The sequence below is a fragment of the Pan troglodytes genome, chromosome 2 (genome assembly GCF_028858775.2).
Source record: "Pan troglodytes isolate AG18354 chromosome 2, NHGRI_mPanTro3-v2.0_pri, whole genome shotgun sequence".
NCBI lineage: Eukaryota > Metazoa > Chordata > Mammalia > Primates > Hominidae > Pan > Pan troglodytes.
The window spans coordinates 175,394,909-175,409,289 of NC_086015.1; the positions used below are offsets into that span (position 1 = coordinate 175,394,909).

The window sequence follows — 14,381 nt, forward strand, 5'->3', positions numbered from 1 at the left end:
ATTTTAGGCAAGACAACAGTATGATTTAAATCGTCATTAGAGTTAAGCAAAATTGTAGTCTCTTCATTTTATGGTGTATTTGGGTCTAATTCCATTAAAATAACACAGAGCAATAATGTATGCAAATAAAAATGCCTTCATTGATTTCAAATTAAAGCAGTAAAACAAAACCCCTTCCCTTCATAAATAAGCCATTGATATATTCTTTTACCTTAGTTCTTAGTGTGCATACCTAAAAGCAATTTAAATATTAATTTTCTAAACTATAAGAGTTTTAAAAGTTTTCAACATGTCTGAAAAGATTATTACTGCCCATGGTGAATATGTTAAATCTCATGTGTAATGCATCGTTGTGTTTAGAACATTTACTATCCTTCTGGTATATTTTGACATAGTTTCTTTGGATACACACTCTCTGAATAGGATTATATTTGTTTTGACACGTTCTCTAGTGCAAACTGGTTCTCTCATGAAGATTTGTTTTTTAACAAAACAACTCTTGTTTATGCTTTAGCTATGTTAACAGTAAGAAACAGTGGAGCTTTACTGTTGAGTAATTGAGACAGCAGTTTTGTTAAATTATGCAGGGTAACCATACATTTCTGTTGTGCCCGTGACAGTCCTAGTGTAGGTCTCTTGCCTTGAAGAAATTATTGATATTCCTTCCTTTTCGCTCTCAGAAGTGTTCAGATTTGGATGGTAATTTATATTGTCACTCCATAGAAGAGGTGACCCTTTTTTCTTATAAAGATGTAAGGACCCAATCTTTATGTTATGCATTGTCATTTTTACTGATACCTAAAAATAATTTTGAACTGATTTAAAAATTTAAATTTAACATAAAGTTTTCCCCTTGAGATCATAAGATTGCTTGCAGGCTTCTATTTTCTTTTGAGCCACTTTAAAATGTGCATAGTAAAGTCAGGTGACATTCTACATTTGTCTTGCCTTCTATTACTCCAAAAGAGAAGTTTGAGACCACAGCTTATTATGTTTGGCACCAGATTTCAGAGATGGCTTTTCTTTATCCTTATACTTCCTCCTTGAACATTTCCCCTGATTCTGTGAGCTTTGATTATTTTAAATGGAAATGTGTCATCTCATTATCTTAGTTAAATTTGTTCAAATGTTGGCTCTTTTGTATGCCACAAAAAACTTTGACTGCAATATACTTCCCAATAGAAATACTATTCTGTCTGCAGGGATGAGTAGACTTTTAAAGTAGCTTGATTCTAAGTACATGTTTAATAGGGGTATTTTATTTGTTCTGACTTTTTCATGTATTGCAACTACTGAAAACATATTGAAAGGTAAAAATCAAACTCAGTTATAAATGCAACTAGAATATGAGCTCTTTAGGGATAACAACCTTGTCTTCAGTATTCTCTGTAATATAGGAAATTTTCTGAACACACTGTAGTTTTTAATGATTGATTATTCCTTGATTGGTTAGAAACAAATGGGAATGCTTTAAATGTATATCATGTATATGGCATTTTCTTTTTTCTTTTTCTTTTTGAGACAGAGTCTTGCTCTGTCGCTCAGGCTGGAGTGCAGTGATGCAATCTCAGTTCACTGCAACCTCCGCCTCCAGGGTTCAAGCGATTCTCCTGCCTCAGCCTCCTGGGTAGCTGGGATTATAGGCGCCCACCACCACGCCTGGCTAATTTTTTGTATTTTTAGTAGGGATGGGGTTTCACCATGTTGCCCAGGCTAGTTTCGAACTCCCAAGCTCAGACAGTCCGCCCACCTCGGCCTCCCAAAGCGTGAGCCACTGTGCCCAGCAGTATTTTCTTAAAAAATATTTATTAGACTCTATTTAGTAATACTTTAGACTTCCTTTATACTTTAGACTTCTTCAGGAGCCAGATCATTTGACCATTTAATAATTTATTATTGAAAATGTAAACTGAGTTTGGGTTTATCATAATCATCCATTTTAGAAATTATACCATTTTATGGAATGTCAAGCTACATCACCCGAGAAGACCAGTACAGCAAGCCTCCGCACAAAAAACTGAAAGACCGCCAGATCGATCGCCAGAACCGCCTCAACAGCCCTCCTTCTTCTATCTACAAAAGCAGCTGCACAACAGTATACAATGGCTATGGGAAGGGCCACAGTGGTGGAAGTGGCGGAGGCGGCAGCGGTGGTGGTCCCGGAATTAAGAAAACAGAGCGACGAGCAAGAAGCAGCCCAAAGTCGAATGATTCAGACTTGCAAGGTAATACTCAAGATGTTTGCCATAGAGTGAATTATCAAGACAGAGACATCTCAAATGATGTTTCCACATCTTTTACATGAGAATATTATTTCATGGTGGTTGGTTGTTCTGCTAAGAATATTTGAGTAGACCTTCTTTGATCTATTTCTTGGTAAGGAAAGAATATTGCATTGTTTATTTTTTATTAATACTTCATGGCAGAAATACTACATTTTGGTCACATATGCCATGCAACTTTCTACTTAATAACAAATATTTGAAAATCTTTTCATGTTAGCCTACTTCTGTTGTTTCACTCTCTGAATAGACAGATGTGGAAGAAATCCAAAGATAATTTTTCTAAAAGTGTAGGCTAGTTTAAATCTCAAAATAATTATACCTCATAAACCATATGTAATTACTTCCTTACTGTAATGAAATCTATCATTGAATCACAGAAATATGTTTCTTTTTAGTTTTGGCATCGGTTATTGTCTCATACCACCTTTTGCCTGTGAATTAAGTGTTCAGAAACTAAGAATGAGATGGAAGAATGAGGGCCACCACATGTAGGTAGAGAAACATCAACTCAGAATGGCATCTGTCTTTTTGTAGATGAATCTCTTGGGTAGATCAGTTCATTTGGAGGAAGGTTTATGTGTTTAAATGAAGTTTTGGAGGTAGTTTAGAGAGAACCTATTTTGATGCCACATAAGGAAAAACAGTGGCTTTTTCTATAGGCATAGGGAAGAATGACTTAAGTGAGGCAAAAAAGGTAGCATTTGGATAAGGTAGGTGAGTTTATAGATATAAATGACTGGAAAACAAAGACTTGAACAACTTTTAAACATAAGATCAATTATTTCAAGTAGATTCCCTTTTTCATTCACAATCACATTCTCACAGACACAGTCCCAGTTTCTACCTGACTGAGATGCAGTAAGGAATCTGATTATAACACTCATTGATTATAACACTCATTGAATTTATGGATTCCTTACTGCATCTCATTCAGTTAGAAAAAGGGACTGTGTCTGTGAGAATGTGATTGTGAATGAAAAAGATGGAATTTGTGTATTTTTGAGTGTCTATGGAAGAGCTTCTGACAAGAGAGAGGAAGTTTAGGTAAAATGAAATATCGCCATCGGCATTTCCCCCTACGTTATTTGGGTGAGTGAATTTCAGCTTGAGAGAGGAATAGTAAGATACGGTGAAATGTGAATAGATCATGTGTTCTTTTAATTTGAATTATGTATTCTTTTCTCTATTTTCCAAACTCTATGCAATTATCACATGTTATTCTTATAACTCTTCAACGAAACATAAATCAGTATCATACAAAAGAAAGCAAAGATTCAAGAGACTTTTACACAGCTCTTAAGGGAAGATGCTGGGTCTCATATAATTTTTAGTCAAATGATACTGTAATTTCTAAGTTTGAAATTAGTTTATTAACAATGTTACAATTTAACCATGACTATACAAGAATTCATACCAAAAAAATTAGGAATAGATTTTCCTGAAGAGAATTTTTATCCAAAGAAAAGCGAGAGAGAATGTATAAATTGTCCAGAGAGCTTACGAGGTTTGAAGTACTTTGATTACTTGACTCATTCTTTAATAATTTTCACCTTGCCTTGCACCAAAACTGATTTAAGGGAAATGACTTAGACACAAAGAAGCAGATAAAATAAATGTAAGCATTAAGGAGCCGAAAGATGATAAGGGAAGGAAAATATTAATAAGATGAAGCAGGGTTCCGGTAAGCGTTGCTTGATGTGAGCCATATATTTTGTTTTCAGCCTCCTGGTTGTCAAAGCAAAAAGGCAAACGTGAATCACATAGTGTAGACGAAGAATAAAACACTTCTTGTTCATGGGGTCCATCAAGTGGCTCACAATGTTTCAGTTGTGTCTGCCTCAAAATGTGGTTATTGGCTCCTAGGATCCCAAAAGGCTTTTTCCTGCTTTCTCATCCTTACAGTGTATCTCCTGCTGGAGTTTACTGCGGCTGACATCTAAATCTGTGCCCCAGAAACAGACTTCTTAACTGATTCTTAAGTTTCCAGTGCCACCTGATTAATCTAAAACTATACTTACTACTAGTATGATAAACCTAATAGGTTCATATGTGGTTTGCACAAGAATAGAATATATACCTAACCATAACATGTGACTTGTGTGTGTTTTTTGTTTTTGTTTTTTTTTATTTAATGTTTTACTTAGGTTAAGTTGTCCTCATGGCCAGAAGAGAGAAATCTTTTTACTTTTTTTTTTTTGAGATGGAGTCTTGCCCTGTCACGCAGGCTGGAGTGCAGTGGTGTGATCTCAGCTCACTGCAACCTCCGCCTCCCAGGTTCAAGTCATTCTCCTGCCTCAGTCTCCTGAGTAGCTGGGATTACAGGCGTGTGCCACCACACCCTGCTAATTTTTGTATTTTTGGTAGAGATGGGGTTTTGCCATGTTGGCCAGGGTGGTCTCAAACTCTTGACCTCAGGTGATCTGCCCACCTCGGCCTCCTTCTTTTTACTTTATAATTCCTTTGCCTTTGAGTTAATTTGCTTGAATAATTTAACTTTTTATCACTTACAAAAAACAAATCTTTAAAAAAAGACTAAGTTTGTGCCTGGTCCTGTGGTAAAACTAAGCACATGTAAAAGAAGCAAACAACTCATGTTAATATAAATACATGTATTAAAAAGATGCAGATACCTTAATTTCTCTCTTGAGGTCTAGTTCACTCAGTTAACTATGCTTCAGAAACTTTAAAGCAATAGAGATTCATGGACCCCATTTTAGACCTACTAAATCAGAATCTTCATACCGCTTTTGACTTCATGTTTTTTTTTAATCAAACCTCCATTGGGGATAATGTTTAATCAGCCAAGATGGAAAATTATTATACTATCATAGTAATAAGGATGGTTAACCAAGTTGTACACAGTATGGAATAGGGACTGTATCTGTTTTATTCATCATTCTCTCCCTCCTTCTAGTACCTGACACATAGTAGGTACTCAGTAAATATTGTTAAATGAGTCCTGTTTTCTTAATTGCCTTGTTTTCCAGAGTAAGCCTTCTTTTTGAACACACAAAGCTATTGTACCATTTCCTTTTCCTGGAACAAAGTGTTGCATTGCTCAAGGAAACTGCTCTGTGGCTAGCCTCCCCTTTCATTTACTGTTACCTTCAGGAAAACAGGCATGACAGAGGCCCATAGTACACTCTGAGAAATATGGGATCTCTGTCTTCTTGCACTCCCTTGGAGCTAATGGTGTGATGTGAGCCGAGAACAGTTGGGGCTTTAGTATTAGACATATAGTACTTGGCTTAGAATTGGGCTTTGTTACTTACTTTTTCCTTTTAGTTTTCCCTGAATTTCCATGTTCACTTTGTAAAATGGGCATTTTAATTTCCATTATTAAATATTAAAAATACCCTTGCTTTAGTTCTTAACACTTTAATATAATGGTAACCCTTATGACTTGAATATTCTTATCTCTCTCATCTTTAGGACTCCTGTTATTATAGGATCACCTCTCATCTGAGATAGCTGCCTCTCAAAATAGGCATCTCTCTACTCTCCATCTGGCAGCCTTTTCCCTTCCCTTCATGCTCCATTCCCCTCACCCCAGCTCCCTACACTTCTTCTTTAAGCCAGAAGTGGCTTCCTTTGCTTAAACTCGTCTTACATTTTGAAAGCTAAACCCTGCATTCCTGGACCACTGTCTCTGAAAGTTGCTTCCAGGCTCTTTTTTTTCTTTTGAGACGGAATTTCACTCTTGTTGCCCAGGCCGGAGTGCAATGGCGTGACCTCAGCTCACTGCAACCTCTGCCTCCCAGGTTCAAGCGATTCTCCTGCCTCAGCCTCCCGAGTAGCTAGGATTACAGGCGCACACCACCATGCTTGGCTAATTTTTTGCATTTTTAGTAGAGATGGAGTTTCACCATGTTGGCCAGGCTGGTTTTGAACTCCTGACCTCAGGTGATTCACCCACCTCGGCCTCCCAAAGTGCTGGGATTACAAGCGTGAGCCACTGCGTCTGGCAAATTTTTTTGTATTTTTAGTAAAGGCGGGGTTTTGCCATGTTGACCAGGCTGGCCTTGACTCCTGGTCTCCAACTCCTGGCCTCAGCCTCCCAAAGTGTTGGGATTACAGGCATGAGCCACTGTGCCTGTACACTTCCAGGCTCTTTTAAGAAAGGTTGCCACTGGATAGAAATGTACAGATACCCTGGGGTCCTCTCTGGTGGAATTGGTACCAGATCTCACACATCTCCTCGTCACCTTGTCCTAGGGCACTTCCAGCTCTGAGTGAGAAAGAACTCTGGTGCACAGCCTCTTGGGACTTCCTTTCTCATGGTCCCTGGTGTCTCCTCATACGTTTCTTAGGATTTTCTTTGCTCCCTCTGAACCTTAAGAGACTGCCCAGAAGGGCCACCTTATGGTTTAAGATGTGTGATTATTCATTTTCCTCTCCAGTGCATCCTCTCTTGTGGCTACAGTTAAATAGATCTCAACATTTTAATTCCTTCCTTGAGAACCTCTGTGGTGCTCCCCACTGTCTAGAGAATAAAGTCTAAACTGCATGATATGACACATACTCACCTCTTGTGGCCCTTCACATTTCCCCACCAGACATGCTGTGTTCTGCTCCATTTTGTGAATATGCCTCATTCCCCTTTTTTGGCCTGTCCTTCCAGTTCCTCTGCCTAGCAAACTCCAACTCAGGCCTTCAAGAGCCAGCTCAGTTATCACCTCCTCTATGAAGCCTGCCTGTCTCTCCAACATATTATGATGGCAGATAAGTTAGGGGAAAATATTTCAAGAGTTTTTGCCTTCCTTTTCTCTTCCTCTCCCAGCATTTCATTTTAGAACAGTGCTTGGGCATCCAGTCCACAGATGTTCAAGGACAGGAATGGAAAAATTTGTTCTTGTGTATGGAGTATTATGCAAGAGCTGGGCCTTGAGCCTGTTCTGTGGCCAAAACCCAGTTAAAATAGTCACATTGCCTTTCACTGCAGAAGCTAAAGAAGTTTCTGTTGCTCTTCATTGAGTGAGAAGGAAGCTTCATTTCTTCCATTTTATTCTTGATAAAAACCAAAGCACACAATATTTTAAGGAAGTTATTGAGTGGGATACAGTGAGTGAGGATCCAGTTTTCTAACTGAAATCCTTCAATTTTCAGCCAGTTATAGCCCCTCAGAAAGCAGTTAGGTTATCTGCTAATATTGTTATAGGAATAATTAGGTGAATTTAGAGTAAAAAACAAAAGCTTTGATGAGGATCCACTGTTTAATTTTAAAAGACCTAAGTAGTCCCAATAATATGTATGTGTGTGTGTTTGTGTGTATATGTGGGCAGATGGTGAAGGGAGAGGAAATCAAGAGTGTAAAGTCACAATTTCCAAACTTTTTTTTTTTTTTTTTTGAGACAGAATCTGGCTCTGTCGCCCAGGCTGGAGTGCGGTGGCGCAATTTCGGCTCACTGCAACCTCCGCCTCCCAGGTTATAAGCAATTCTCCTGGGATTACAGGCGCCTGCCACCATGCCTGGCTAATTTTTGTATTTTTAGTGGAGATGGGGTTTCGCCATGATGGCCAGGCTGGTCTTGAACTCCTGACCTCAGGTGATCCACCCACTTCAGCCTTCCAAAGTGCTAGGATTACAGGTGTGAGCGACTGTGCCTGGCCTCCAAACACTTTTTTATGTATAAAAATTTGCTTTGTGCAGTTGACATTGTTGACCTTCACTTTGTTCCTGGGGCTTACCCTAAGAGTGAGGATGTCTTTTTCATATATGACTTTTACATTTTAAAAACAGAATGGAATTGTAAGATTTTAAATAATCGGTGTTCTGGACTGTGTGACATAGAACATGTCATTTCACGAAGCCGTGGTTTCCCTTTCAGTAAAATGAACAGGTGAGTTACGGTCAGTGATTTTCAAAATCTTATCAGTGAGCAGATTGCCTCTCTTTTCAGGCAATCTTGTGTGGATTACCAGTTTTAAATACAGTATCCCTTCACCCCTACCACATCACACACATTCATACACACACACACACACGCACTCTGAAAGCAGACAGCACTAGAACTCCAGTGGTTTGAGTGGAGGACCTGGGTCCTTGTCACCCTCCACAAGGCTTTCCCAGGGATCCAGCCCTCACCTGGGTCCTGGCTACTCATGGGCTCAGACCAGCAGTATCAGTACCATCTAGGAGCTTGTGAGACATGTACCCTTATGACCTGCCCCAGACCTACTGAATACAGGCTGTGTAGGTGGGGCCCACCAATCTATGTTTCATCAGGCACTCCAGGTAATAATAAGCCACAGTAGCATTTGAGAACTGCTGGCTCTTTGAGTGCCAAGCAATTTTTAACCAAGATTTTAAATGGCAGGGGTGGGAAAGCGGCGGGTGGGAGGCATTCAGTTGGAACACTTGGTTTAAGTTGAAGTATGTTCCTTGTACTATCTGTATCGTGATAAATATATACTAGTGGTGGAAGAGTTCCTTTTGTGTGACTAACATATAGGTAGCAGCTTATGTGAACTCTTCTAGAAGTCATACTGCCATATGGGAAAAATTGGGACAAAGTGGCAAGAATTCCAAATATGGAAGAAAATGAACATACAGCATACTCTTGGCATTTGACCTTTGGAATTGTTAACAATCCAAAGACTCAGTTGCATTTTAGATCACATTCCACGACATAGACTCACAGGTTCTGGTTATGATACCGAAAGCCAGTGATGAGGGCATTATTCTTGTGCATTTGTCTTTCAGAGTTCGCAGATTGCTTTCTGACTCCAGCAGTGTTCCTTATTACCGGTTCTTTGTATTCTAATTCTTTCTCAGGTGGTCCTCCCTGGCATTTTTTCTCTTACTATTCTTATATTTTGTGATCATTGCTCAGAAACCAGAATCAGACTACAGCTTTACTTCCCCCAAAGCAGCAAGAAAGTGTATTCACAATAACAGTAATTATTCATAATGAGAAGTCACAGCGCACCAAGGTTTGGGATGGCGTTTTTTCCCTCTAGGGGTCTGAGACTGTGGATATTTTTGGGTCCTTGGAGTCTGTCCTTTTGCTGAATGGCTTGGGCTCTGGGAGGGCATAGCAGCATCCACCTGCGCAGGGCTGACAGTGGTTTCCTTTGTCTGGAATGACGTGCTTAATGTTAATAAGGTCTGGAATGTTGGGAGTCAAGACAGATTTTCTTTTGGAATCTCTTTGGTCTTGGCTCCCTGTAACAGATAATGCTTGTGCTTTTCTGTTTTCTGATTAAAGTAGGATATTTAGTAGGGCTTTTGCACTTCACAAGTGGCAGATTTCCTCTTTCTCTTGTAAGCTTTTTCTGTCTTGTGAGCACATATCCTAGGCATGCTCAGACGAGGTGTTCTGGAAGGCTGGAGTTGGCAGGGTTCTTCTTTTCCCCCAGAGTATCTGCTTCCCTTACTGCATTTGAACACTGTACTGTTTCTAGATACATTTTTAATATTGCTTTATCTCTCAAGTCTATAGGTGATGATGAATACTGTGTGTTTTCACCTGTCTATAGCTGCATATAAATTCTGAGTATTGCAAAAAGATCAAGAAAACATGAGAAAAGTTAAAAGTGAGCTCAGGTCAGTGGAATTCATCCATCTGGCTGCCAATTACAGTCTGAAAAGTAAAAATAGTCCAAACAAGCCCAAATAACTTTTATTTTTTAAAAGGACAGTGGGGACCCCTGGATCAGAATGCAAGAGACATGAGGCATTCTTCTTGGCAGGAAACTGGACAATTAACATCGCCACTTCCATTTCAAGCGTAGGCTGCCAGATCTCTCCGCTCAGTTATAGGGGCCTCTGAGTGACTCTAGTTAGGGGCCGAGCGCACTTGAACGCCTTGCAACTGTCTATGTGTGGGATGGAGACAGTTCTGGGGACAGAAGCCTGTTTCATAAGGAGCATGCTGCTCATTAACATGCGCTTTCTGACTTGGGCCTTATCCTGCAGGCCCAAGGCTGGAGAAATCAAACTATGAATAACTACTTTTCTGTAAGACCCCTTTATGATGATTTTTTTCCCTCTTACTGGGATGTTGATTTTACTAGTGCAAAGGCAAATTTACAGCTCAACAAAGAGGAAACCATGGTGGCGCAAATTGTTAATTAGTAGAGTATATAATTGTCTTTATTAAGTTACATCACTTATCCTATCTTTTGCATTTTGCCCTTTCCCCCTCGTATTTTTGTTGCAATCTGGAATGTTTTAAAGATGTTAACTACATGATTCTTTCAACAGGCAAAATGAGATATTTTTGTCATGTCAAGTTAAGAAGTCTTAACCCATTAAATCATACTTGAAGCTTCACATTTTTCACTTGCATATAAAGACAAAAAGCATGCAAAAATAATTCGTCAAGTTTTCTTTTGAAATGAATGTTCACCAGAAGTTTGAGGTCAGAATTTTGATTAGTTTTTACCATATGTAGTACTGAACTCTGTAAACCCATGTTATTTTCTCTGCCTTTTTGCTTTCTTGGGAACTGATCATGACAGCATTTAGATGACATCAGAACCCATGTTGGTAAAATAAATGTCATCCCAAAGAACCCTTTAAACAGCAGGTATAAGTGATGATATGGTTTGTTTCTGGTATATTTGTAACCTTCAATTTTATTGATTTGAAACTTCTATATGTTATTTCTTTCATTTAGCTAAGTTGAATTCTGAATTTAACTGGGTTAGAGATCGTCATCACAGAAGTGCCATACTCAGAAGCATATTCAAAATATGTACTAGTTGGGACCTTGCAGATCTTGGTTTAGTCTCAATTCAGCCACTTGGGAACTATGTGCCCTTGGGCATGATAGTTAATCTTTCAAGGCTTCATTTCTTTCTTGTATGTAGAAAATAGGGGTCATTAATGGCATCTCTTTCAGAGGACGATCATCAGCTCTTAGTACAATTTCAGACACTAAGTGCTTTAAAAATGTAGTGGTATTGGTGAAGAAAGACCATGAGATTTTTTCCTTGTGAGAACTGCTTTCTGTGGGCCATTTTATTATAACCTCAGCTTGTGAGCATGCCCATCAGAATGCTGTTGGGCAAGGCGTCCTGCAGCCTGGGTCAGTGTTAAGTAATAGTGAATGCCAAGGACTTGAGATAGGGGAGAGTTCAGAGGGGCATCCACTCCCCAAAAAAGGTTCTCGGACTATTGCCAACCCACAAACAACCTGCTGAATTCTGGGCAAGAATAAAGTGCAGTCCTCTCTCCGTGCTTTTTCCCTGTCACCTCTCTGGTTGAATTCTCTGTGTGAGCCCACAGAATGGGGTCTGACAGGCCTGCTTGATTCTGTTTGAACCCACTCAGCAAATTAACCACTCTAAGTTACTTTGCTAAAAGGGGGAGATTGCAGGGGACATTAGCTGGAGGCGATGGGCAAACAACAACTTCTCTGTATTTATTTTTCTCCCACCCACATTCCTTGCATTAGGGCAATTAGTTAAGCTAGATGGATAAACTAACTGGGTAACCCACTAAATTTCCAAGTCTTTCACAACCTTTCCTTACACCTGGCAACTTGTACACCATGTCTTCCGCATTCTGTGGGCTGCATAGACCTGCCCTGCTACATTGTGGAAGGGGTCAGCACTAGGTTTAAGTAGATCATGGGGGTGGCGAGGCATCATGGAGGCTGACTACCAGGTGTGTCGAGGCGGAAACCATTTCTGTTAATACCTTATCTGAAAGAGTCTCAGCATTTGTGATGGAATTTTGGCAAATTTCCTGCTGCTATGTCAACATCGATTTTGTCATTGCTTCTCCTTCTGTGGAATGGAGCTCTAGGATCTTTACATAAACTGCAATGTCAAGAGGCAGGGTGTTGAACTTCTGGTTTTGTATGATCAGTATTGTAATGTGATAATTATAGTCTATACTGCAAATATGTTCATTATTCTTCATGCTTTCTGCCATGGTCAGCTGTGGCTTTTATTTTAAATTTAATTTGCTCAACCAGACACACAGTGTAGCAGACGCTATTACCCTATTTCAGTTTTTGGTGCTGTAATGAGACTTTGAAATTCTAGGAATTGAGTAGATAACACAAGTGTGATGTGGGAAAGGTCCCTGGGAAACAACAGTGATTCTATTAGGCTGGTGCACAAATAATTGTGGGTTTTGCCATTACTATTGTACCCACATAATAGCTCAGTGCATGCAATTTACAAAGTAATAAGTGAAATGCTCCCCATAGTTGACTATAACATTTCCTCATTTTTCTCTGGTGCTGAATTTGCTTTTTAAAAAACTCTTCCCCTTGCCATTCCCTTCCCCATTCCAGATTGTAACTGCTTCTTTCCAGCTGCATCAGAAGAAGGGGACTTTCCATGTAGGTGTTATTCTCAGAAAAGGCCAGAAAAGACCAGGTCATGGTGGGGATGATTTGCTCCAAGCATAAAAGAGAATTGTGATGGTTCAGGAAGACTGGAAAATAACGAGACTGGAAAGAAATGAGAAGGGCTTCAGAGGAATGGCACATTGAAATAAAAGGAAGTGGTAAGAACAGGAAAACAAGTGGAATGAAAGGAGCACACAGTGGGCAGGGATGATTGGATAGACTGTGGAATAAAGATAATTTGGGAAAAAAACGGGCAGAAAATAAGAGAGGTTTCATGGTTCCATTATTGTATAGTCTATTCCTCCTACTAGGTTAACATTTCCCAGAGGGGTTGGGTGGAGACGGGGAAAGCCTTTTTGCCCTATTGTGGTCCATGTGCCCTTCTGCTGGCAGATCCACTTGGAACAAATCTCCATGTGAATACATCTCCTACTCTTTTCCTATTCGGAGTTTCCTGATGCTTTTGTCTTCCTCTTGTGCTGGATTAGAGCATCCACTGCCAGCATGCATTAACGTGATAAACAAAATAAAAGTGAAGTCTTTAGTAGAACTTTGCAAGGAGTAGCAGTACACTATACGGAGGTATTAGGTTTTTTTGAATATGACTTGAAGTTGTTAAAATGATATTTTAGAGTTTTGATGTGCCTAAAAACTGGAAATTGAGAATTTTTTATTTTTATTTTTTGTTTTAAGTTAAAAATTAAGCACAAGATGCCAGGCATGGGAGGATCACTTTGTGAGGCCAAGGCGAGAGGATTGCTTGAGCCCAGGAGTTCAAGACCAGCCTGGACAGCATAGCAAGACCCCATCTCTGAAAAAAAAAATTAGCTGGATGTGGTGGGCATGCCTGTAATCCCAGCTACTTGGGAAGCTGAGATGGGAGCATTGTTTGAAGCCAGGAGGTCAAAACTGCAGTGAGTGTTGATCATGCCACTGCCCTTTCGCCTAGATGACAGAGTGAGACCGACTCAAAAAAAAAAAAAAAAAAAAAAAGCCCTAGAAAGTTGGGAGAGAGGGCAGCACTTTTCCTTTATTCCTGGGTTAGTATGCCTTTGTCAAAAGCAGCTTGCTTTAAATGAAGATGTCATGCTTATTTCAAGTCCTCTTAAAACCAAATTCACTCTCATATCCCCTTGGTATGTAATAAAAAGCTATATATATATATGTGTGTGTGTATATATATATGTATATATATGGCATTTCTGTGAAATAATCAAGTCTTGCTTTCTAGACTTGTTAGAATTACCTCATGAAAGCAACATGAGGAAGTGAGTGGGAAGAACTAGGTCTACAACAGTTAAAATTTTTTTTTCATAAATGCATTTATTACTGCTTCTCTTAATTCACATGGTGAACTTCCATTGACCTTTTTTCCTTTTTATTCGAAAAGACACAAATTATTGTATGGAACAGTAAGATCTTTCAAACCAGGAGGGATGGAGAAACTGCCATATTTTAGGTTCACTGAGTTCCTCAAAACTATTTAAGTGTCTTGCCAAGCACATTTTAAAAAAATTCATATTTAGTCTTTCAGGAAGATTTATCTTTTGTTGGAATGTTGCTCCAAGGAACTCTATAATATACCAGCATCTCTTGAAAGCTTTGTTAAAAATGATGTGTTACTTAAGTGAAAAATGGTTATGGGTGCCTTAATTATTCAGCTATCAAGTGTTTTTTTTTTTTTTTTTTGACACACTGACAGCATTCGTATTATTTACTACTTACACTGTCATCCATGGGAAGATGGCTCCAATGTAATTGTAGACAGTTTTCAATTTGAAAACTATAT

The 14,381-nt window shown here is 39.2% G+C and overlaps 1 protein-coding gene across 5 annotated transcripts in view; it reads left to right on the top strand.

Moving 5' to 3' along the window:
• FNDC3B (fibronectin type III domain containing 3B) overlaps positions 1-14,381 on the top strand; it is a 361,399-nt gene that overhangs the window by 209,740 nt on the left and 137,278 nt on the right. For all 5 annotated transcript variants that reach the window (XM_001165324.8, XM_016942296.3, XM_063807331.1 and 2 more), the window contains one exon: positions 1,944-2,225. In XM_001165324.8, the coding sequence (XP_001165324.1) occupies positions 1,944-2,225 (282 nt within the window). The remainder of the gene's footprint in view (positions 1-1,943; positions 2,226-14,381) is intronic.